This window comes from Rousettus aegyptiacus, unplaced genomic scaffold (assembly GCF_014176215.1).
Source record: "Rousettus aegyptiacus isolate mRouAeg1 unplaced genomic scaffold, mRouAeg1.p scaffold_m13_p_2, whole genome shotgun sequence".
In the NCBI taxonomy this organism is placed as follows: domain Eukaryota; kingdom Metazoa; phylum Chordata; class Mammalia; order Chiroptera; family Pteropodidae; genus Rousettus; species Rousettus aegyptiacus.
The window spans coordinates 151,521,718-151,545,164 of NW_023416295.1; the positions used below are offsets into that span (position 1 = coordinate 151,521,718).

At 32.0% G+C, this 23,447-nt stretch overlaps 1 protein-coding gene across 4 annotated transcripts in view; it reads right to left on the reverse strand.

The window, feature by feature from the left end:
* The window catches only part of LOC107508607 (activating transcription factor 7 interacting protein), a 104,329-nt gene that overhangs the window by 75,391 nt on the left and 5,491 nt on the right, over positions 1 to 23,447 (reverse strand). Inside the window, exon 1 of one of the 4 annotated variants that reach the window (XM_016140533.2) lies at positions 13,776 to 16,610. The exons of the other annotated variants lie outside the window; for them this stretch is intronic. Within the exon in view, the coding sequence (XP_015996019.2) occupies positions 13,776 to 13,792 (17 nt within the window). The 5' untranslated portion in view covers positions 13,793 to 16,610. Of the gene's footprint in view, positions 1 to 13,775; positions 16,611 to 23,447 lie in introns of those variants that run through there. 4 annotated transcript variants of the gene reach the window in all.

Here is a 23,447-nt window from a genome sequence, read left to right on the forward strand (position 1 = left end):
GCTCTTTGTAAGGGTTCACAAATTCAGATGAAGAATCTTATTTTGACATTTATGAATATTTATTTTTTTCTCCTAAATTTGTCATCTTTTTAATGTTGAAATAAAGTCTCCGAGGCTATTCTATTGGAAAACAGAAGACATATGATTACCCGACATGTCATTGTTAATGGCATAACAATTGAGTCAACAAATATATTGTGCAAAAAAACCAGCTCTTAGACTAGGAGAGCAGTCTGTGAGAAATGACTTAAGACTTTCTATGTTGGACCTTTAAGGCCAGGACACAAAAACCTAGACATTTTCTTTAAATTCCTTTATCCCTGTATGCCTGGTTAACTACTACTAAAAGAAGAGGCAAATTTTCTACCCCAAGTTGCACCTTTCCAATTCTAAACACCTCTAATGTTTAAAATATTAAGCATATTCAGAAATTTATCATAATTGCAAATTTATCATAATTACCCCAACATAATTATAAAAATTAACTGTCATTTTTCAACAGAAATTGAAAAGGTATTGTACATGGTTCAACACTCATTAACTGATAAAATTAAAAATTAACAACATAAAGATTGCTCCTTAAACTGACAATGGCTACTTCAAACCAATTGGAAACTTCATATTTAGTGGTAAAATACCATAAACATTTCCACTAAAGGCACAAACAAAAAAGTGTGGTACTCACTTTATATTCAATACTGTTCTAGAAATCCTGACTAAAGCAGTAAGAAGTCAGAAAATACAATAAAGAACACATTTAATTCAGAATAGCAAGAAAACAGTATCTAGAAACATTAACAAATATGAAAAAATTCAGAAGTATGAAAATATGTAAAATATTAGAGCTATGTTGGATATAATTTAATACAGAAAAATATATCAATTTCAAAGGTACATAAAGTAACCACAAATTTTGAGAAAATACTTAAAAAATAAAAAGCACAGTGATATGGGATTAGTATCCAGAATAAGAAAGAACATCTATTAATGAATAAAAAGGACAAACAATTCAAAAGAAAAATAAACAAGAAACATAAACAGGCGATCTATAAAACAAATAGAAGATGTTCTACCTCACTAATAATCTGCAAAAGAGAAAAAACAACAAAATACATTTTTAGACATCAGACTGGCAACTATTTATGGTTAGCAATAATGTACAAAAACAAGTAATCTCATACACTGTTAGTAGAAGACTATATCGTCGTAACCATTTTTAAGGGCAAGAACTATATACATCACTTTGACACATCAAAGACACTTTGAGATTTCTAGATTAAGACACACGAATATGCTTAAAAAGGTAGTGTATTAGGATAACTATTGCTGCACTGTAATAGCAAAAATACAAACAAATTTAACATCCATCACTAATAGTTTTTAAAAATACTGGAGCATCAACACTAAAAATAAAGGACACTAAGAAGTTAAGAAAGTGTGGTACACCTCTTTTATGGGCATCAATTTAAGTGTACAACAAAACAGCTATATAACTCATAATGCTTACGAGTGCAAACATGAGCCAGACATACCTTTTTGAATACTGTTACTATCATTTCCTCCTAGTTAAGTTACTTATCCAAGATACTTATCTTCTTCTTGTTTCAATCTTCTCATCTATGAAACTGAGACTATAATAATGCCTGTGCTCCTAAGAATGTTATGGGGATTAAATGAGAAAATAAATGGAAAGTACTTAAATATATAAGTAGTCAATAAATGTTTCCAGTTTTTATGCCATTATGTTTTAAAACACAAAATAATTTCTATTTATAAACATTTATATATATGTTCAAGTGATACTTTAAAGTCAGGAAGGACAAATGCCAAACTAGTTACAGCACTTTACCAGGGGTGAAGAAGAGAGGATATAAGTATAGACTTTCGCTTAGACTTGATGTGCCAGTTTAAATTTTCACAATGAAAATACATTCCTGAAAATACATTCCTTAACAGTTATGTTCATTTGACTTTCCTCTATCTCTTCTGTATTAATGTTAAGCAAGGAAGCAGTGATATTTACTAATGTGGACAGAGTAGTGACCCATATAGTACACAAAGCTCCAGAAGAAAGAGGAAAGGGAGCATATCATGCAAAAGACAAATTCTGAGCATATTCAATGAGTAGCAAAGTACTACTTGCCCACCTCTCACAATCATTTGGATGCATACACCCAAAGTAAAACAGGAAATCTCAAACACAAAAATGAGTACAATCAAGAAAAGCTAAAAAAAAAAAAGTTAGATGCCAAACCCCACAAAAAACTAATGAAAAGACATTTTTAAATAGTACATTAAATGTCCTCCAAGTGTATGGGATGTTATTTCACCCCAAAACAAACAAAAAAAAGGAAACAAGATATAAAAGAAATCAACCTGAAATCTTAGAATTTCAAAATATGTTCTCTCAAAATATTATACAAAGAAAAAACTGAAAAGCTAAAAGACATGGTAGTCACACTCAGAAGTGACAACTTTCACTTTAGAGAGGTCTAGAAAAAAAGAACTGAGAAAAAAAATTAGAGAATAAGGGAAAAAAAATGGCAGAGCTAATATACACACACACTCAGTTTCCATATATAAAAAGCCTACTGGTTGTCAAAACAGACTAAATTAAAACAAACAAAAAGAATTTTAACACCTAGACATATTATGTTAAGATTCCGGAAAACCAGTAGGAAGAAATGTTAATAACTTAAGAGTAAAAAAAATCATTTAACTACAAAGGAATAAAGATTAAACTGACATCAGACTTGATACTGAATGCTAAAATAAACAACAATATCCTTAAAGTTTAGGGGGAAAGTTATTTTTAGCCTAGAATTCTATTGTCAGAAAAACTAGCAATCAACAGGACAGAGAAATAAAGATATTATTCTGAGCAAAGACTGAGGAAACAACCCTTGCTAAAATAATTTCATAGGTATACTATAGATATAGTAAAAGACTTTAAGAAGGAACTCAGACATGAGCAACTGCGATGCTCCTAAAAACAAGTAAAACTCATGGACAAACTGAAATAATTAAGGATCCATCATCTTTAAAATAAATATTGTGAAATTAAAATCCCGGATAATTACAAAATGAAAATTAACAGATTTAGAAGTTGCTGAATATGGGGCAAAAATAAAGAAAACTATCATCCTAAAAATAACAGGTTTTAAGCTGGGTAAAATGACAAAAATATCATTTGATATATACTATTAACAAGAGATATACCTTATAATAAAATAGCATAAAAAATTGACAGACGAAAGATGATATACAAGGTAAATGCTAACAAAAAGTTAGGTATACATATAAAACCTATGTATAACATAGAAAAGAATTAAAATTGAAAATCAAGTAATGGTTGATATTTCCTACTGATAAAAGGTACAATGCACTAGAAACATGTATCTTTGATGTACCTAAATAATATCACTTCGAATCCCATAAAACGAAAAGACTTAAAAATTTCAGAAATAAACTAATAAATCCTCAGAAATAAACACACCTCTAAAGTCTATAGATGAAGAAAAAAGTGATATAAAGAATGCATTTCTCAAATAACATGCTAGAAGAAAATAGAATTGCATATTCAATAAACCCCACATGTGCAGTGTTATGAACACATTCAAAATACATTAATATTGACCATGAATGTAGGAACAAAGAAATATTAAATTCATATAAAAAAAAATCGCACAAGGTCACAATCTCTGGCCACAACATAATAGTTAGATAAACAATGAAATGACAAGAAAATTATCTCCATACAAATTTTAAAAAACAAAAACAAAAAAACCTTGGATTAAGAAGAAATCCTTGGTAAAACAGCAACAACAAAGTATTAACAGAATACAACTTAGGGAACTGAACTAAAATGATACTCAGATGAAAACTGATAGCCTTGAATGCGTATATTAATTTTTTTAAAAGCCACACTCAAAAACAAATAAAGGAAGAAAGGTATAACCCAAAGCAAGAAATTACAATAAGAACAGAAAATGAGGGAAAACTCAAAACAGTAAGCAATCAATAAAACCAAATGTCAGTTTTCAAAAAGATTATGGGGGGATAATGGCAAGGAGAAATGAAAAAGAGCAAAATAAAAAATATTAGAATTATGAGACATAACAATAAAGTAAACTTGGTTCAAATATTCAAATAAATAGAGGTTATGTGAAAAAGACTGAGGGATTTTAACTTATTGCAAACTCAATAAAATTCAACAGTGCTAGGTGGTGTCTGCCAAAAATGTCAATGCAAAGTTAAACTTCAGAACAGTAGTATACAAAGAGAACGAGGCCATGTTTTAGTATTACATTTAGTTCTGTGCATCATAAAGGTGGCTTTTAAAAACGGTAGGTCAAACGAGGATGACCTGGCTAAAGAACGAACTAGAACCATGTATTGTTTGAAGAATAGTTAGGAAAATGGAGTATATGCTTAGAAAACACAAGGGAATTTTAATGGCTTTCTTTAAATAGTGCAAATTTGTTATGTAAAAGAGGGACAGATAGAGAGAGACAGACAGACATATAGACAGAAGGGGGAATGCATCAAAACAGAAACAATCAAAGGCCAACTTTGTCTTACAAGCGACAAATATTAATTTGTTCAGATGTCCAACAAAAGAAGGAACTGCCTTATGAAATTAGAGATGCTCCCTTCTGTCATTAGAAATGCTGAAGCAGAAACTAGGTAATTACCTGTCAGGAATTCCAAATGGTAGATTCCAGTGCAAAGAGTGATGTTAGAACTAATTACTTGACCACTTAGGTCCATTTCATTTAAAAGATTTTGTGATTCTACATTGCTTGCTAAATAAATTTTGTCCCCTAAGAGGAACACAAACTAAAAACTCAGATTTAATTCTCCAGATTGTTGGATCATTCACACTCAACTTTAATAGTCTCAAAGATTATAACACCTTTATGCTCATGACTTTAGTCATTGTCTTACATGCTTTCTTTTAGGTTTGTTTGTGTACATATACACAATACTCCTCTGTCCTATTTTCCTTCACCTTTCTTTGCTATGATCCCCCATTCCAACAGCATTCAGTAAATTCCTTTTTTGGTCTAACAAGCCTCTTTACCTATATATAAAAACCAGTTACTCCATCTCAACTGTCTTCCCAGCCTGACCTTCTCTCAAACGAGGGCTTAAGAGAAGTAGAGAAGTGTGAAAACATTTCTCAATTGTTTGAGATTTGTGTTTTCCATACCGAGAAGCACAAACTTTTCCCCATCCAACCTCAAGCACCTTAATTAAAATTATCTTTCTACTATCACCATTTCTCCAATCTTAGTGAAATCATTTACTGAGAGGAAAAACATACAAACATATGTTTTATAGTTTAACAGAACATATATTATAACAGTAATTTTTAAAAGCTCAAGCAACACTGTCAAAAGGCAACAGGAAACAGTTTGTGCCCTAGTTTTTAAGTATCTAACCATGTAGTAATAATTGACTAATTGCCTTTCAGAATCAAGAGAACTGGAAGTCCCACCTAAAGTAACACTTTTAGGTTGCAGGAAGAGCCTGCTGTTTAACTTCTATAGAGAAGGAGGCAGAGAGAAAACTGCCTAATATAACTCCTTTCCTCCTCCACTTCTCTAGTGAGCTAGCCTCACTAACACTCTTCACTTCATCCTTACTTACCTCCCCACACTCAGTCCCCCAAATTATTATAACTATGAGTAATATATTTTTATCATTGGCCATACTGATATTGATAGATACACATACTTGCATTTCTTTACAGATATAAATCTTTGTATCTTTACAGTAATGATTATATATTCTTTATTTTATACAGTTCTTTATTTTTATTTCAGTGATTTTTTCTGTATGCAATTTTTTATGCACACCAAAAACAAATATAACAAATGCCTACCTTAAAAAATAAGGTATTAAATTCAATGTAATTTCTAATTAATACATCCATTTTAGTTTTAGACTCATTCACTTTATCAAAATGGTGATAAATTTAAGTATGTGGAAATAAAAATACAGGTGGTACTGGAAAACTTGACCATGTTATATGTAAATATACATTATCTAATGAATATCAATGAGCCACTTGGTAAAACATAAGCACTGATTTTGATTATGAAGTCTAAGTGGAAGGTTTACACTCAAACTTTACAGTTCAGCAGGATTACAAAAGGTCATGTTTCTGTATGTAGCTGATGTTACTACAACTGAGAATACAGTAACAGGACTATAATGAAGAGATCTATAATTGATTACTATGTTGCATGAATAATATTAATAAAAGTTCGCTGTTCATTTCAACTCAAACGAGGAAAATTAGAATATGAAAATATTTTTTAAGACCAAATCCAAATATACCATTGAAAATCTCCTAAAAATTAACATTAAACAATCTATCCGTCCTGATAGCACTAAAACTAAAAACAAATAAAAAAAACCTTCCCAATGGTGATAGATATAAGGTGTGAGGGAGGAGGGGGTGGGGGCTGCAAGTGTCACAGAAAGAAGACCTGAATTTCTTACCTGTGGGCAGTTTAATATTGTGAAAAGGACTTCCTCTTCTGTAAACCACTGCTACTTAGTTCATTTGTATAAACATTAAAAGCTAATGAAGACTTCTAGATCAGCCTTCTTGAGCCTAAATTCCTTGTCTGGTTTATATTCATAAGAGAAACAGGAATACGGTAGATTGACTACATATTAAAATCCCTTTCAAACAGTGGTACACATCTGTTGTGTAGTTTGTGCAGCAAACGTCCCATTAATCACAAAGCCAAAAAACATAAGTATGTCAATGAAGCTCACAGAACACACAAAGTATTTCTTTCCAAAAGACTGTTCCAAGTGAAGATGCCTAGAATTAGAATTCTTTTGTACTGCTTTCTATGCTGCCAACTATTAGGTCTGCAGCAACTGTGTGCAGTTAAGTACCTCCCACATATTACTCAATATTATCAATAGGCATAAATCTATAAAAGCAGAACTCAAAGCCGCCTAAAAGGCTTATAGCTCCTCAGTATTCCCACATATTCATTGTCAACTGTGGAGGTCTCCTATTCTAATGCATTAACTCTATTCTTTCACTCCAAAAGGCTGAATTCTTATACATTCCAAAGAGAAAATCCATGACACATATTATTTGCTGCTCTAGCACAGCCAGACTGCAATTACAGCTAGCTGGCGCCAGTAAGAACGATTTACATATAGCAGTTTTCAATTCATGACCAAACTAAAAGAGAATACTGCTGAGTAAACCCTCCCCCATTAGTTCCCCAAAGGCACTGACTGGCTCTAGAATATACCTAGTTATCTATTTATTAATATGATCCAAATTCAGGTAATAAGAGAAAATCAACTTATAACCCTTATATAACTTGAAATTCTGCCCCCACCACCCCCAAAAATATGTTTAACCTCCAGAAATATACAAAAGTTTAAGTTTGTGGTGTAGACCAACAATTACATAAATCCAACAACTGCCATTCTTAACAATCATTAAAAATGTGAAATATAATTTACATTTAGCTAAAAGCTATCCTCATTTTACCCTACAGCTACCTTTCAAATTTTGTATACTAATCATTTAAATCATAAATGATCATTTAATTGATTTGCTCTTAGAACCATGTTGCTTTGTTTCACCAAATAACAAGACAATGCATCTTCAGGTATCACTATTATGATGGTTAAATAATTGAACATATTTATCTCCAGTCACTATTACTAAAGTGTGCATTCAATATCAAACTCAAGCATATTAAATTCTGTGTATTGTTTTAATTAGCCAGATCTAACTGGGCAAGTATTGAGTTATTATCTATAAAGTACTTTAATTTTTTTAAATTATTTCATGGCCTAATAAATAATTCTGTCTATCCATGTCTATTTTTCCAAGTATTTTGTTGAGTATAAATATATCAAATTTCATTTTCAAATAATAATCCAGAAACTAGTTTAGGGTCATACCTAAAATAAGATTTTAAAAAGTAGTTAATATGCTAATTAGGTTATTCAAAATATATTCCTTATTTTTCATCTTATTTTCAGTTATCTTAAAATATAGTCCTTAAATTATTCTTATTACACAATAAAGAAAATGGGTGTCTACTTTAGGGTGATGATGAAGTTAGATATCAACAGGTATTCTGATATGTGGATAATCCAAAGTGTTAACCTAAGTTACCTCTGATAAGATGTAACAGATGTCCTCAAACAACCATATTTTCTATTGTCAAAATCTGTGCTCCACCAGCAGTGGATGAAAAGACAAGGACAAACATGAGTAGTGCTCATCTGGCTACCTATTCCACCCTACCTCCAGCATTCTCAATTCCTCAGCATTTTAACCTTCTCATAGTTACTGTCTTCCCATTTTCCCTGCCCCAATGTAGACTCATTGAGGGCAGGAATCCAACCATCAAAACAGTGGCTGGCAAACAACAGGTGCCTAAAAAACATTTGTTAAATTTGTTGAATCAATTCATCAATTCACAGTCCATTTTTGTTTTTACTCTATCACGCTACCCTAGCATAAATAAGAATTCTTCTTTTGTCCCTTTTGGGCTCTTTTAAAGTCTTTACTTTGATATTTAAACATCTTGTTTTCTGACATTTTTACTGTAAATCGGCTAGGCTCCTAAAAACGCCCTCTCCCTAAGATCTTTTTCTAAAGTAACACCTAGCTCAGATTTCTCCCCAATTCCATAATGATTGCAGGGGCGGGGGGAGGGGAGAAGGAAAAGAAAAAATTGTGCAGGAGAGAACGTTGTGAGAAAAAAGCAAACAATATTTGCTCATAATTTAATTTGTGTTACACACTGCACTAGGTGCTTTATATTTGTTATGCTCATTTAAATCTCATTATCAACTCAGTATGCTAAACTTTATCCCTATTTAAAGATAGGGAAACTGGCGTTCTGAAAATAAGCAGCTAGCATCATCCCATAAAAAATATTGCATAAGACTTATTATTAATATAAGTAGGTACTATAGTTACACTTGTCATGTAAACTTCTAGCTAGTGAATGTAAGAATATGAATTCGCCTTGACTCTGACACCAAAATTTGTGTTCTTCCCTGACTCCTAATGTAGATTGTCCAACCATCTCCCTCATTAATGGTCAAGGAATGGCATTAAGAGATTAAATAATTTATCCAAAACAATACAATTATTTAACGGTACCAGAACGACAACAAAAAATTTGTTTCCTGACTTCTATACTAATACTTTCCACATTGAATGCCATTTTACTTCTATGTCAGCAAAGGAAAGCACCAAGTCAGATGGCTCTGCTGGGCAGTTAATTGTGCCTGATTTACTTTAGCAGGAAAGGTAGAAGCCCTAAGGCAGATGCAGAAGCAACTTCTCAGACATCTTCTGGTGTTAAACTCCCTCTTTCATTAAATTCAAAGATTCACTGAATCAATAAACACTGTTTTCATCATTTCCATATTTACACATTAATGACTAATAACAGACTTACAAATTATTAATAGAGAACACTTTATGAAAGTTCTAAACTGAGCAATTTTTTTAAAAATCCCTTATTTGATTAGACTTCAAGCTTTCTCCCAAATCACTTTCTCTTTTAGAACTGTGAGGAATAGGAAAGCAGGGCAGTCAATGTTTCCCGTGTGAGTTAACTGCTTTTTCAATTTTCGCTCAAGTTTTCTCTCTAACCTGAAAACCATTTTCCAAAAAAGAATAACATTCTTTTAGCACTTCCCTAGAGTTTCCAATGTCATGGGATTACATGAATGCTAAGAAGTTGGCTTTCACTCTCGAAAATGTGAAATTCAAATTCACAGCAGATCATGATTATAAACTAGCATGTTTCATGGATTATCAAGGTAGTCTTCATATAGCTGAGGCAGTGAATGTTATTTAAACAGAAGTCTGTAATGGCCCCTGAAATAATCTAGTCTAGGGCACTTAAGAAAATTTTCTATTAGTAACTTACTCATTTTAAATGCTAAAACTTCTTAATTCAATCATTTAAGCAAAAATCTTTTTTATAAAATCGATTCCCTTTACTTGTTTGGTAAACTGCTTATCTTGACTATAATTTTTGCTTATCTATTATCACCATTAAGAACATCAAATTAACAAACAGTGATGTTTTTAAGTTATATCATTTAAAGATAACTTATTATCATTAAAAGACCTCGAAGTGCTTATATGTTTCTAATTAGTATTTCTTTAGTCTCTTCATGTTCAATCTGTCACTTTTGTTGATATCACTGTATCTCCTTCAATCAGCTACCACAGTACTCCAATATAAAAATTAGGACAAGGCTAAAGGTTAGCAAATGTGCCATTATCTTCTAAAGAATAAACTGACTATATATGCTATCTCTTTTACAAAGTAGGCTAGATTTTATGGGTTTTTTTTTTTACTTTCTTCTTGGTTAGAAGTTGTACTTTAGATATAAGGCTGCCAACAATCTGTCAAATAAGTAGGATAGGGATTTAAAAGGAACAGCTTACAGGTGCTTAGCAGGTAATGTGAGTTAAGGAAGAGCACCAGATGTGAGGACTAGGCCCTATCTGAAGGATAGGGTAGCTACACAACTATAGATTATTTTTCTCAGTCAGAAACACAATCCTAGCACTGCCCAATCTTCTATTTTTCAAGAGATGAGACATCCACATTTTTGTGTGAAATCTGACAGCTTTAAATTTTGACAATTAGAGAAATAGGGCGATGGCTAAAGAATGAAATAAGTCTGTTAGCTGCCAGTTTGTAGCCACTGAAAAAAAACTATACTGTTAAGATTCTCATTTGTATTGAAATAGAAAACTCTAGGCCCTGTATTCTAGTTATCTCTTCAGAGCAATTATTTTCGTCCTGTATATTTGGAGACTCAGCCAGACAAGAACTGAAACATTTCTCCCACTCCTCTGTGTAATGTAAACATTCTATATTGGCTAATTTATTTACAGAGTAAGACTCAGTAGTGAATATATTACATTACCAAATTGATATACTTTATCAGCACTTCTTGCTTCTGAGCATAAGTTATATGAGAAATTTCCCATACTTTTTAAAATACCACATTCCCTGATCCAGTCACATCTGAGAAAGTATATGACATCTGAGAAGCAAATGAAGTGAAAAGCATTCAAATATTACTGGAAAATTAACATGCCAGGTATTCGTGGAGTATTTCATGGTACTATTCAGAACTATGTAAACTGATCCTCAGCATATCCTTGCCAAAATAGATAGGAATTCCTCCTCTATTTTATAGATGAGGAAACAAGAGTCAGAAAATGGGATAAATCAGCACTATAAGAAAAATGTAACAAAAACAGAATTTACATTTAGGTTTGAACTCTTAGTCAATGTTCTTTCCACTACCTCAACATTTGCCTTAAAGGTCTATGCTAATGAAACAGCTTATGAAAAAGGGTAAACAAATGGGGAGGACAAGAAGTGACAAAATATTAACATAAAATTTCAATTATCCAGCTCTTAGATTTATTATGCCCTCAATGATTCAACATAATAGCTAACCTGAAATTTAGCATAGTAAATGTGAAACTATCACCAATCCCAAAAGTAATAATCCCAGTAGGGTTTATGCTCATATTTGCAAAAATGCAACATGGCACTGAAAGAATTAGCAATAACATCCTGAGTAACCAGCGTGTTCGTTTCCCCATGTACAAATAATAATCAGTAGAGTCAACATGTGGAGGATAGAGATAAATCTTATAGTCCACAATGGAAGGCAAAAAGAGTGGATCATTAAAATTTCCCTGAGGTTCTACTCTGAAGATCAACAAAAGTTAGTCAATAATTTCAACCAAGCCAATTTTTCTCCAGCAATAAAGAATATCAAACCAAGGACATGGCTTCCATTGTATGAAATTTTTGAAACAATGAGCTGTTTTTACTATGAAAGGCATGAAAATAAGAGTGATTAAAGTCAGGGAACATTCACTTTTCTATGTGATACTTCAGGGCACAACCTTACTAAAAGGCATGATGGATAGAATTTCTCACCCATACTGAATTTCCTCTCCTTTTTCTCTTTTAGGAGATTTACATAAAGTAATGCTAGGATTATTACATTAACAGTCCCAACAACTTTACAAAGTAAGGTAATGAAAGTGAAATAAATGCACTAATAATGCTGCTGAAACTGAGCTAATGATCTCAACTATATTTTAGGCCTCTGAACACTAATTAAGTTGGAAAAAAACAATTATTTTATTTTAAAAAAACCCTAAAAACAACCATAAACATAATTTCGTGGCAAGGCAGCAATTTTAAACTGTTACATTATGTAAATATAGATCTTATACTCTACTTTCATGAAAATCAAAAAAGAACATAAAAAATATATGTCCTAGAATACTCTTCAAACTGAATTTCAGTCCCTTAGCACCAGAGCTTTACAAACAAGTGACCTAGATCTACACTAATATAAGATCATAATTGTCATATGTCATCTAGTTTCATTCAAACTTTTGTTTTCAAAAGTTTTGTTCTTATTTACTAAACTTTAAATAAATGTTATAAATTTACTTTATAAAATAAGTACACAGTAGTTAAATACCATCTGTACCCTTTTTCATATAATGGGGTCCTTCATAAAAATTTAATGTGTAAAAAGTTACTGTTTTTTAAAAGTCATTATATTTAGAAAGTTCAAAACTTACTGTTCTATGTCATATTAGTCAGGGATATATTCATAATACTCTATTGACACAGCTAGAGAAATGTACCATACTATTAAGAAAAAATTTCAAAAGATACTGTGATTTAAAAATTAGTCCTAAAAGTATAACTGTTCTGCAATCTAGAATATGTGAATAAGAATATCATTCTACCTTACTGGGTCACTGTGGACTTACAATATCTCAATAAATGTTTCTACTTCAGAACAAACAAGGTTAAACCTTTTGAAATTTTTGAAACTAAATTTACAAAATCATTGAGTTATACTACTTTTAAATATACCACAGGTTTAAACTAAGACTAAAGTGGACATCAACAATTAATATCAGTTAATTAAAACAATTTAGTATTTACTTCGGCCTAGTTGCATTAGAAAACATTAACTATAAAGAAAAGGGTATCAAGACCTAGAGGATGTGAACTTATTTCTAAATTAAAATTCTGCATGTGAATGTCAATTTCAGCAAAAAGTAATTAGGGTAAAAACTTAACACCATTAAAAATGTGAAAGAATTGGATGGACAAAAGGAGGCAGTACAATGAAAAATAATTGAAACCCATAGTACAAAAAGTCTAAGTGTTAAAAAAAAAGTTCTTTCTGCAACCATAATTCATATTCAAAGAACTAACATTCTTTCCAGAAGCTACCAAACAATACCTCCAAAAAACACACATACACACACACAAAAAAAGAAAAATCACACTCTGTGCAAAAAAAGGCTTAATTATGGTTTCTTTTTTTTAAAAAAAAAAATCTATTCAGATTAATATAGTTTTTTAATTTCTACAAATAAATATCAAGCAAACTAAAATATTCAACATGAAAGGAATATTAAGTTAATTAAAGCCAGAAAAGCACTACTGTGGTGATCAAATGTTCTGGCAATGACAGAACATAAGATGGTGAGAAATTACAGGAATTTAACCTTTGACCTCACCATCCTACACACTGTTTCCATAATAGAGGCTTAAAGGTTCTATCAGAAAACATTTCAACTTCCTAGCAAGCAAGCTCTAAGTTCACCTTCCTATGTAAACTCAGTAAAATTCCAATGTTTTTTAATTAAAATGTTTAAAAATAAAAGAGTAATTGGTTCTTACCTCTGGTCTTGATGCATGTGACAAGTCTCCACACTGGCATAGTTGCTGCCTAAGCAGCTACAAAGACTAGGTTAGCAGCCATTTTGAGACAGCTGCACTGTCTCAGTTGCACTAAAGTGTAATTAAGATGGCTGCAATGTGCACTCAAGAACTCACACAGTGAAAACTCAGCTATGTATCAAACAAAGCCCCTCCCACTTTGTCAGCCTGCAGGAAACTGAACACAGACAACAGCTAATGCATATACTGCAACAAACAATGCAGCTACTCAGGGCACAGAAAACAGAGAAGGCAGCAAGCCAGGTTTGTAACATAATGCCTGTGAGTCCCGACTTGCAATACAGACTTTGAGCACATCCAGATCCCAGACAGCTTGAAGTCCAGGCCACATATTAGCAGTTACAGAGATGGAGCCAAATCACACACAGCAAACATCAGGGAATTTGCTTGAAAGAAAGCCTCCATTTCAGTCCAGAAAAAAAAGTCAAACTCTGCTCAAGGCCTTTTTTAAAAAATCTTTTGTAGTATTTTTACCACAAAAAGAATGCCAATTTTTATAATTTCTGGGAAATTTAATTGTTTAAATCCTAATAGTCAATTTCCATTTATAGAAAAAGACTAGTTAAAGATTTTTCCCACAGAATTTAAGCCTCCAAAGTGCTCAAATCTAGCAGAATGGTTAAAATTACAATCAAATATTTGAATCTTGCAAAAATTTTAAGTAACTGCTGGCAAGGGACTAGAGTCATTAGAACTATGATGGCAACAAAGCTGATTTTGAGTAATCGGCCGTATACAATTTCTTCACTTTTGTAGTCCAGGTGGTCACAAAGACATCTCCAGGTGAGTAGTCCCGAGGCAAATTAAATTTCACGCCCTGCCTCAAACCTCCCAACATTTTGATATGGGTGAAAAGCAAATAAAAATAAAGAATGTGGACACTCCTGGGGAAACAACAATTAGGGAAACTAAAAGCGTAAAATTCAGTCTGAAAGTGGGTCTATTAACAAGACAAATTTGAGACTGATCCCAACAAATGTGTCTTGGCAGTAGCCTAGCCTTTAAGAGAAGGGAAGGACAAAAGCAGAGAAAGAACTTGTTTGCTCGATAACTCTTATAGCTAGGAAATTCACCTTTTCCTTCTCTCTTCCTTGGTTTATTCCTAAAACTTGGCTGCCCTGTACTATCTTGTCTCAATCCACCACTTGATGTAAGTATTTATTAAAAATTGTTGAGGAGCATGGGGTGAAGTAGAAGTATAGCTAAAAGGAGACTGGCCCCGTAAATTGATGATTGTTCAAGCTGAGTGATGGGCACATGGAGTTCATTATTTCATTCTCTTTCTGTATATATTTAAATTTTTCCATAAAAGTTAAAAAGAAAGCTACTCAGCTTTTAAAAGATATTTATTTTCCAGGAGGCAAATTGGATAATGTATATAAAAATGGCTTTAAGTACTTTATCAGAAAAAAAAGCTATACTTGATCCAAGTCACATTAATTCTTCAAAAACACAACTGATACTGAGGTGGCTCAAATTTATTGGTTAAAACAAAGAGCCTGGTAAACTGGGAAAGATTCAAACAGAACAGACATTACTGTAGCACTGGAATGTGATTAAGGTTAATGCAGAGGCAAACAGCCAAAACATTTAAAGCTGACTAATGAACAGCTTCTGATATTCAGGAAGCAAATTCTTTTGGAGATCTGTTCCACAAAGAATTAAATTATGTTAACACATCTTCGAATGTCCTATTCATGATTCAAACTAAATTATCTTATCACTGACAATTCTTTTCTTACTCTCCTTTCTCCTCACTATGCCCATCCCCCAAACCAAGTGTAACTGCTCTCTCAAGATCTTATGATGCATAACATCATTATACTTACCATATTTCATTACTTATATCTCTATATATGAATTTCTAAAGGACAGAAATCACATCTTAATTCATTTTCCATTCACTTCCACAGTGTGAAACAGTGTTTATTTGCTCAATAGATGGTAAGTTGAAAGATTTCCAGTGTTTTTGTTTCTACCACAAAAATCTCTGAAAACTCTACATATTTAAGAACCTTCATTTTTAGGATCTCATCTCTTACTTTCTAGGAAGAAGAATAATTCAACTAATAAGTTAACTAAATTTTTAGTCTTGGCCTAAAAACTTCTACACTTAAAAACTGAAGATGGAAAAAATATCCTTGTGGGGCATTTTTCAGTTTTTAGTGTTTTTATAGACACTACATAAAAGCTACTATGCGCTAGAAGAATTGAACTCTAAAGAAAGTCTAAAGAAAATTATAGAACATAAGAAGATTATTTGCCTTTAAATTCTTAATATTACTAAGAAAGTAATGATAATGTCATATATTACAAGAAATTTGTTTTTGATAGAGTGAGTCATAATAAAATCTATCATTGTTTATTTGTAAAAGTAAACATTTGGAAGATATTTCTAATGTTACAGATTTCCATGATTACCAAATGTTTTATCTCTTCCAAAATAAAAACTAGCACTTTTCACATAATTTTTTCATTTCACTCTTAAAATGACCATGTAAAGCAAGAGTCCTGTAATCTCCAATTCTTATGACCAGAAAATGTAATCATTGGCTGGGGTCACACGAGTAAGTTGTAATGAAAAAAAACTAGAAAAGAATTAATTCTAGTCAACTACTATACTTTTTATATGTCATATCACACTATTACAAAAGTTTCCATACATAAAATATTGAAAATTCCATAGAACCTATAAAAAAGGTTTCACTGTATTGGATGGGAAGTAAATATATTTGTCATTTACTTATTAAACATACTTTAATTACACAAATTATTATCAACATAATACATATTAAAAGAGAAAAGGGGAGTGACATCAGAAACATGGCAGAGTGAGAGGCATCCCCAGATCTCTCCCCTTGAAACAACAATAAGCTGAACATCTAAAACTCAACAAAAGACACCCAAACTGCACACCAGCACGTCTGAGCGTGGGATCTGTGCCAAACAGCTACCACAGAAAAAAAGAAAAATAAATAAAAGAATAATAAAAGAGAAAAAGAGCCTTAAAAGGATATTAAGATGGTATGCCTAATTTCACTCCCTCAAATCCTATTTAAACTACAGTAGAGATTTTTTTTTGGAAGCATAAATCCTCAAGAACAGGAAGAAAATTAAAAGAGACTATAGCTGGAAAGATTTTGGGAAGCTGAAAAATAAGCAGACCACTGGCAACTAACTTACCAGTTCCCAAAACATCATATTCCAAGATGCACAAGAGACAAGTTAAGAATCAATTTGATTCACCTGGCAGCAACTTCAAAAAAAAATGAGTAACTAGAACTAGGCACCTTTGCAAATTGGAGTGAAGGGAGCAAATAGTAGGATGATGTGACTAAAAAAGGGAATACTAGAGAAAGCTATGTAACAATAAGATTCCCTAGATGCTCTCATCACATTCCACTGGATACCTCCTCTCCCCAATTCTAACAGAAGTCTAAAAACAACATCTACAGTTAAAAACAAGAGTAGCATACCAAGAAAAGAGGATTTTGTGCTGACTACAGAGACTCTCCGTCCAGTTAAAAACAAGAGTAGCATACCAAGAAAAGAGGATTTTGTGCTGACTACAGAGACTCTCCGTCTTCTTCCTCCATTAATCTCCCAGAATATTGGCATTCAGACCCTGATTTTCCATGTATAGAAATGGAAGGCTACTCTTTGGAGGTATCTAACAAGCCCAAGAGAAAGACAAGACCTTTAGGTCTTGGGAGCTCTCCAAAAATACCTGACCCAGATCGGCCTATGGTAAAATTAAAAACTCACAAATTTAAATATTCTAATAGACTTTGAAATCTTGCACAATAGGCAGACAAGGAAAAGAAAGGCAAGAAAAGTGTAACATAGAAGATATGTTAAAAAATAAAATAAAATTTAAAGCACAAGCAATACTCAAAAAGAAAAACTTTAAAAAAAAAACATTAATATCTACAGATAAGAAAAGATATTGCATTCATGTGTCGAAAGTAGAGAACACTATAGGCAAGGAATGAAAGATAAATTAAGAACATGATAGAAAAAATAAAAAATTCAGTAGAACTGAATGATAAAGCTGAAGAATTTTAAGCCAAAAAAGAAAGTTGTAAATAAGAGAAAAAAAAAATAAGAAAATTGGAGTACCCACTCAAAAATTTGCTTTGGGATGACGAAACAGTTTAAGAATGATATCACCAATAAAAACTTTTAAGAAAATTTCCAGGCCTGAAAGGCAAGAGTTGCCAAACTAAAGAGCCCGATGAATACTAGCCAAAGATAAATTTTCTGAATACTAGAGACTAAGATTCTACAAGCTTCCAGTGAAAAGAAAAATCAGAAATAAAAATGGCTTTATATTTTTCTCAGTAGTAACAGAAGTAAGAAGGTAATGAAACACAGCCTTTAAAATCCTGAAGAAAAATAATTTCTAACCTAGATTTCTATACCTAGCCAAACTATCAGTCAGCAAAATATAGAATGACAATTTTCAGACACAGTCTCAAAAAAAAAAACAAACCTCCTGTATATTTTCTCAAAAAGTTACTAGACAATATGGTCCCCTCCCCCTAATGACAGAAGTAGTCAATAAAAATACATGACACATGGAAAACAAGGGTCCTACACAGAACAGGCATGAAGAAAATCCCACAACAGTGAATAAAGTTCTAAGGATGACAATGATGTGTCAAATGTAGAGAGCGACTAGGCTAATTGGAGCAATGAGACTCAAGAAACAAATGTGAGGTCAAGATCCTTGCTGCCACCATATTAGAGGGGAAAAAAAATGTGTCTTCTTAAACATCAAAAGATCCTTACTAAATGACTATACCAAGTCACCTTAATTATCATTACATGAAAGAGACACATGGATATAGGCATCCTGGTATACAGTTAACATTACCTTCATGAATCAATATCTCTTATAACTGTATCAAGAGAATGGGTAAGGATTTCCATGATTCTGTTAGTCTGGTGTAGACAATTTTGTTTAAGTAGATTATTTAACCCAAGATCAGTAAAACAAGAATTACCTAGGACTAAATGAACTGCTTTAATTATAGTTAATATTTTATTTTTAATGGTCATATAGGAAGATGTTTTCTTTTTAATCTAATCTTTAACCCTCTGTTAAGATACATTTTGTATAAATAGTAATTTAAATATCTTGATCTGATACACCTAGAATTCCAGAGGGAAAAATACTATGAAAGACCTTAATATAGATTATATAAATAAACCACCAGAACATTTTAAGAACAATTCTGTATAAAATTACTGAATATACTGATTTGACTTGTCCAAAAACTACTTAAAACAATGACTGAACTTTGTATACAGTATTGTAACTGAGCCTTTTTACTTTTAAGAACCAGTTCACATAGTTTTAATAGGAATCTGTTTCCCTTACTACCAGAAGACCATTGGATAAATCAAATTTGTAACCATGACCACAAGAGAAATGTGACCTTTAAAAGCAAATCTCTTTTAATTAGGTATGAAAGGAAGCAAGGACTGTATCTCAAATGTAGAAAAAATGCCTACTAAATCTTCAGTGAAAATCAATTTAGCATCTCTTCTATAACTTATGAATTCTCAGCTTTAATGGAATAAAGACTATCACCTCTTGACAGACAAGGAGCATTGACAAATGTGGGACTATTAGAGAACCATGATACCCTACGGTGTTAACCACTGCTGGTAAATACTCACTGAGGTAAGTTAAGTTAGGTGGCTTTTGGTTCTTGCTCTTGTAATCAAGCACATAAAAATGTGTAAGTAAATTATTATACTTCACAAAACATCTAGATAGAAGTTAACTCTTAAACCGCATATAAAATGAATATAGTGTTGTTAACCAGACAATAGGGTCTTTCTACATTAAGCAATACCTCATTAGACCTATGTAAATAAAAAGGTAAAATAAAACATCAAAATGAATTATAAAATTATTAAACAAACTTTAATGGTCAAATCCGTGCCTTAAGGGGTTAGGCAACTGGCCTCAGAAAAGGTTACAGAAGAAAACTAACACTTTGTTTTGCCTTAATTTTAAGTGAGCATATCCAGCAAGTTCCATAACTGGAAGGTAAATAAAAGGAGAGGAAGCATGTAGTACCCTCAAATTTTTTAAAAATGGGATAATCCCATGTGAATTTAGTACCCAAAATAAATGACATTGTCTCTAACTTTGGCAATGATGATTGCATGAAATATATCTGACAAACCTTGAAGATAAATAATGTAAGAAATGGTTGCTTTTTCACCATAAATATTACTGTAAACTTACCAAATTTAGTAATTATAAGTTTTTATTCTTTACTCTGTTGTTTTTTAATTAATGAAACAGTCCTAAAGCTGGACTCCCTAACAAATCTTTGCAAATAAACTACTTTTCTAAATGCTTCTTTTCCCTTTCAGTGAGTGCTTTTATCAAACACATTTTTCTAAATTACTTTTTAAATGCATTTAAATTCTATCTCCAGTAATCAAGAACATTATCATTTTCTATACATCCCCTGCACTTCTGGGCTCCCTATAGCTGCATATAATTGCCTCTTGGCAAATAATTCATGCCTGAACTGACTGAAACCAAAGAAAAATGTGTCAAAAACACACGCTAAGCATTTTATATGCCTAATCTCTTTTAATCTTCACAATAACCCTAGTAGGTAGGTGGTATCACCATATTACATATAAGAAATACTGCTGGGAGACTATTTCCCAGGTCCCAATACAAAATAATTGGTTCTTTCCACTTCACTGTAATATTAAATGGTTTTAGGACAATCCTTTGTCTTTTGTTCTTTTCTTCCTTTATTAACTTACTTGTTTTTACCTTCCAACTTTTAAATCACTTAAATTCGAGGGAAAGGAATTACACAAAACAAAATTGTCATTCCATCTTTTCATCAAACTCTTATTAATTTGCATATGTATGTCCTTCAGTTATATTTTAGAAATATTAATAGGTAACCAACACTGTTTTCTTGTTTTCTTAATTTTTTTCTATTCCTTAATGAATGAGAATGAAGAATTTTTTTCTAAAAGTTGTTTTACTATTTATAATTTTTTATATGCAAAGTGCCTGTCATATCTTTTGAAAATTTATCCAGTGGGTTCTTATCAACTAAATTACATGTTTATTTTTCAAAAAAGTTATGACATCTCTGGATAATCATAAGTTAAATGAAAGAAGCAGGAATATCTTACTCCCCCCAGGACCCCCTGCCCCGCCAGCCTTTTTCACCTACACCTAAAACAAACTGGTTCTATTCTTTCATTGAGGAAATATTTATTGAACACTAAGGCAGGCATTGTGGAAAGCAATCTTATAATTTTAAGAGTAATCTTATGGTCTAATCATACCTAATTAGACGGGATTTGTCTTTTTTTTTTTTTTTTAGAAGGGATCTGTCTTTATGACGTTTGTCAGATATGTCAATAAGATATTCCTAAATGCAGGAAGATTATAAAGTACTATACAAATAACTATAAACATATAAATAGAAAGGAACAAATACCTTTAAAAGAGATACAAAGTAAAGCAAAGTAAAAGAAATTAGAGAACTTTCAGATGAGAATAACATTCTTTATTAGGCATATTATGTAGGCTAGGATGACAGCTTATTTACAAAAATCAAGGATTTATATCAGAGAATCAGAGTTCTCCTAAAATACTAAGGTTTCCTTGATCTCCCCACAACAGAGTCCCACTTTCTGTGCCTTACACAAATACCTATTGTTTTACTTATCATCTACTGAAAGCTACTTTTACTTACTTATTAATTAGATTAAGTTTTACCTATTTACAGAAAACTTATGACCACAATCTTTTTACTTGTGTATAAGGCCCTCAAAAAATTACAGCTTCCATCCAGAAAATGTATATTTTATACATAATTATAAATGAAGAAAAAAAAAACAGAAAATAATGCAAACATACACTCAACTTTGATACTAAAACAAGCAATTCTAACACATGTCACTCATAATTTACCTACAGTTCTTTATCCTTTTAAAATATGCACATTAACTGGCAAGATTCGAAAAATTACACTGAGTGTTAAAAATTAAAATTCCAATTCTTACAAAACTAATCATGACTGAATGTTTTTAAAGTCAAGGAGAAAAGGAAAGAATTCTACCAAATAAAATAAATATTTATAATTTGAACCTCAGCCACAAATCATGAATACGAAATTCTTTCATTTCAAAGGAAGATACGGAGAGTTATAATTGGATTTAACTCTTTAAAAAGTTTTCAATATCAAATTATGAATTAGAGACCACTTCTCCAGCTTCCTTTTGTAGTAGGAAATGCTAATTGTTCTCTAATATATATTTATCTTCTTCTCTTATAAAATTCTCTCATTTTAGCTGAGCTCATGGTTGTCCAACTAGATACTACATTCCTAAGTCTTCCTTTCCTAGCTAAATATATTCTAATGACTAAATTTTTACTCATAAAACATAAGTAAAAGTGATATATGCCACTTCCAGGTCATGTTCTCAAAAAAGTAAGTGTGCACTCCCATTACTCTTTCTCTTTTGCCCTGGCTAGTGCAACTGTGGAGTAAGTCATGTTCAACCTAGAAACTATGTTCGACATATGGAAACCATATGTTAATACAAAGCCATCTATAAACCTTAAACAGTCTTCTTCTGTACTGTTCTATGAAAGAAATAAACGTTTACTATCCTTAAACAATAGTAATAGTCTCTCAGAGAAGTTTAGCCTTTATTATACCTCAAGTAGCTCCTGACATTTACTACCTAAAAGGAACTAAAAGTTCCAAGATAGTTTTTTTTTCTCTTCTATGCTTTCCCCTATACACACAATTCCTAGTTACCCACCAAGACAACCGCTCTCCAAAGAAGCACAGGGCTATACAAATAACAAAGAAAAGGAGAAAAGGTTATATAATGAAACAGTATGACACTACTACCTCATACCACCATCATTATACAAAGGGGCCCTCTCACAAAACAAAAGATATATAGCTAGGTATTCCTAGCTATTAGATACAAAATAACACAAAACATTTTTTATACTATTCTGAGCATGAAAAATTATAGACATAAATAACTGACTATTTCTGATAGTAAAGTTAATAGGGCATCTTCATTTCCCAGACTTTCATGTTTATATGGGTCCAGTTATAGACTCTCTGGAAGGCACTATCAACCATCCTGTTAGGCTTGCCACATTTTGTTGGAAGGTGGCCAAGGACAGGCCTGAGTCATTACCTTAAAGACTCAAAAGTCCAAATAATTAAAATTCAAAACAAAATATTCATATTGTATAAATAAGTTATAGTGCCCTGGTCTTCTAATTTTGCAGGACTTAAAAAACTGAAAATGCTACCCAGCACTCATATTCTCTGTCTCCATTAGCAAATGGGTTTCCACCACCCGACTTGAAGCATATATAAACAAAGTTTAATTTTGTGGAACTTACTTTTTTCTGTAGCAAACTAACATGACAGGAGAAACCACTGAATTTACCCAGTAGATTATAAGACAATCTGAGAATGAACATGGCGAAGTAATTTTTTAAGTCTTGGGCTAAGAACATAACAAAATCAAATAGGCAAGAATTTTAAAGAGAGAAGCTCCACTAATGGATAGGTAATTTCT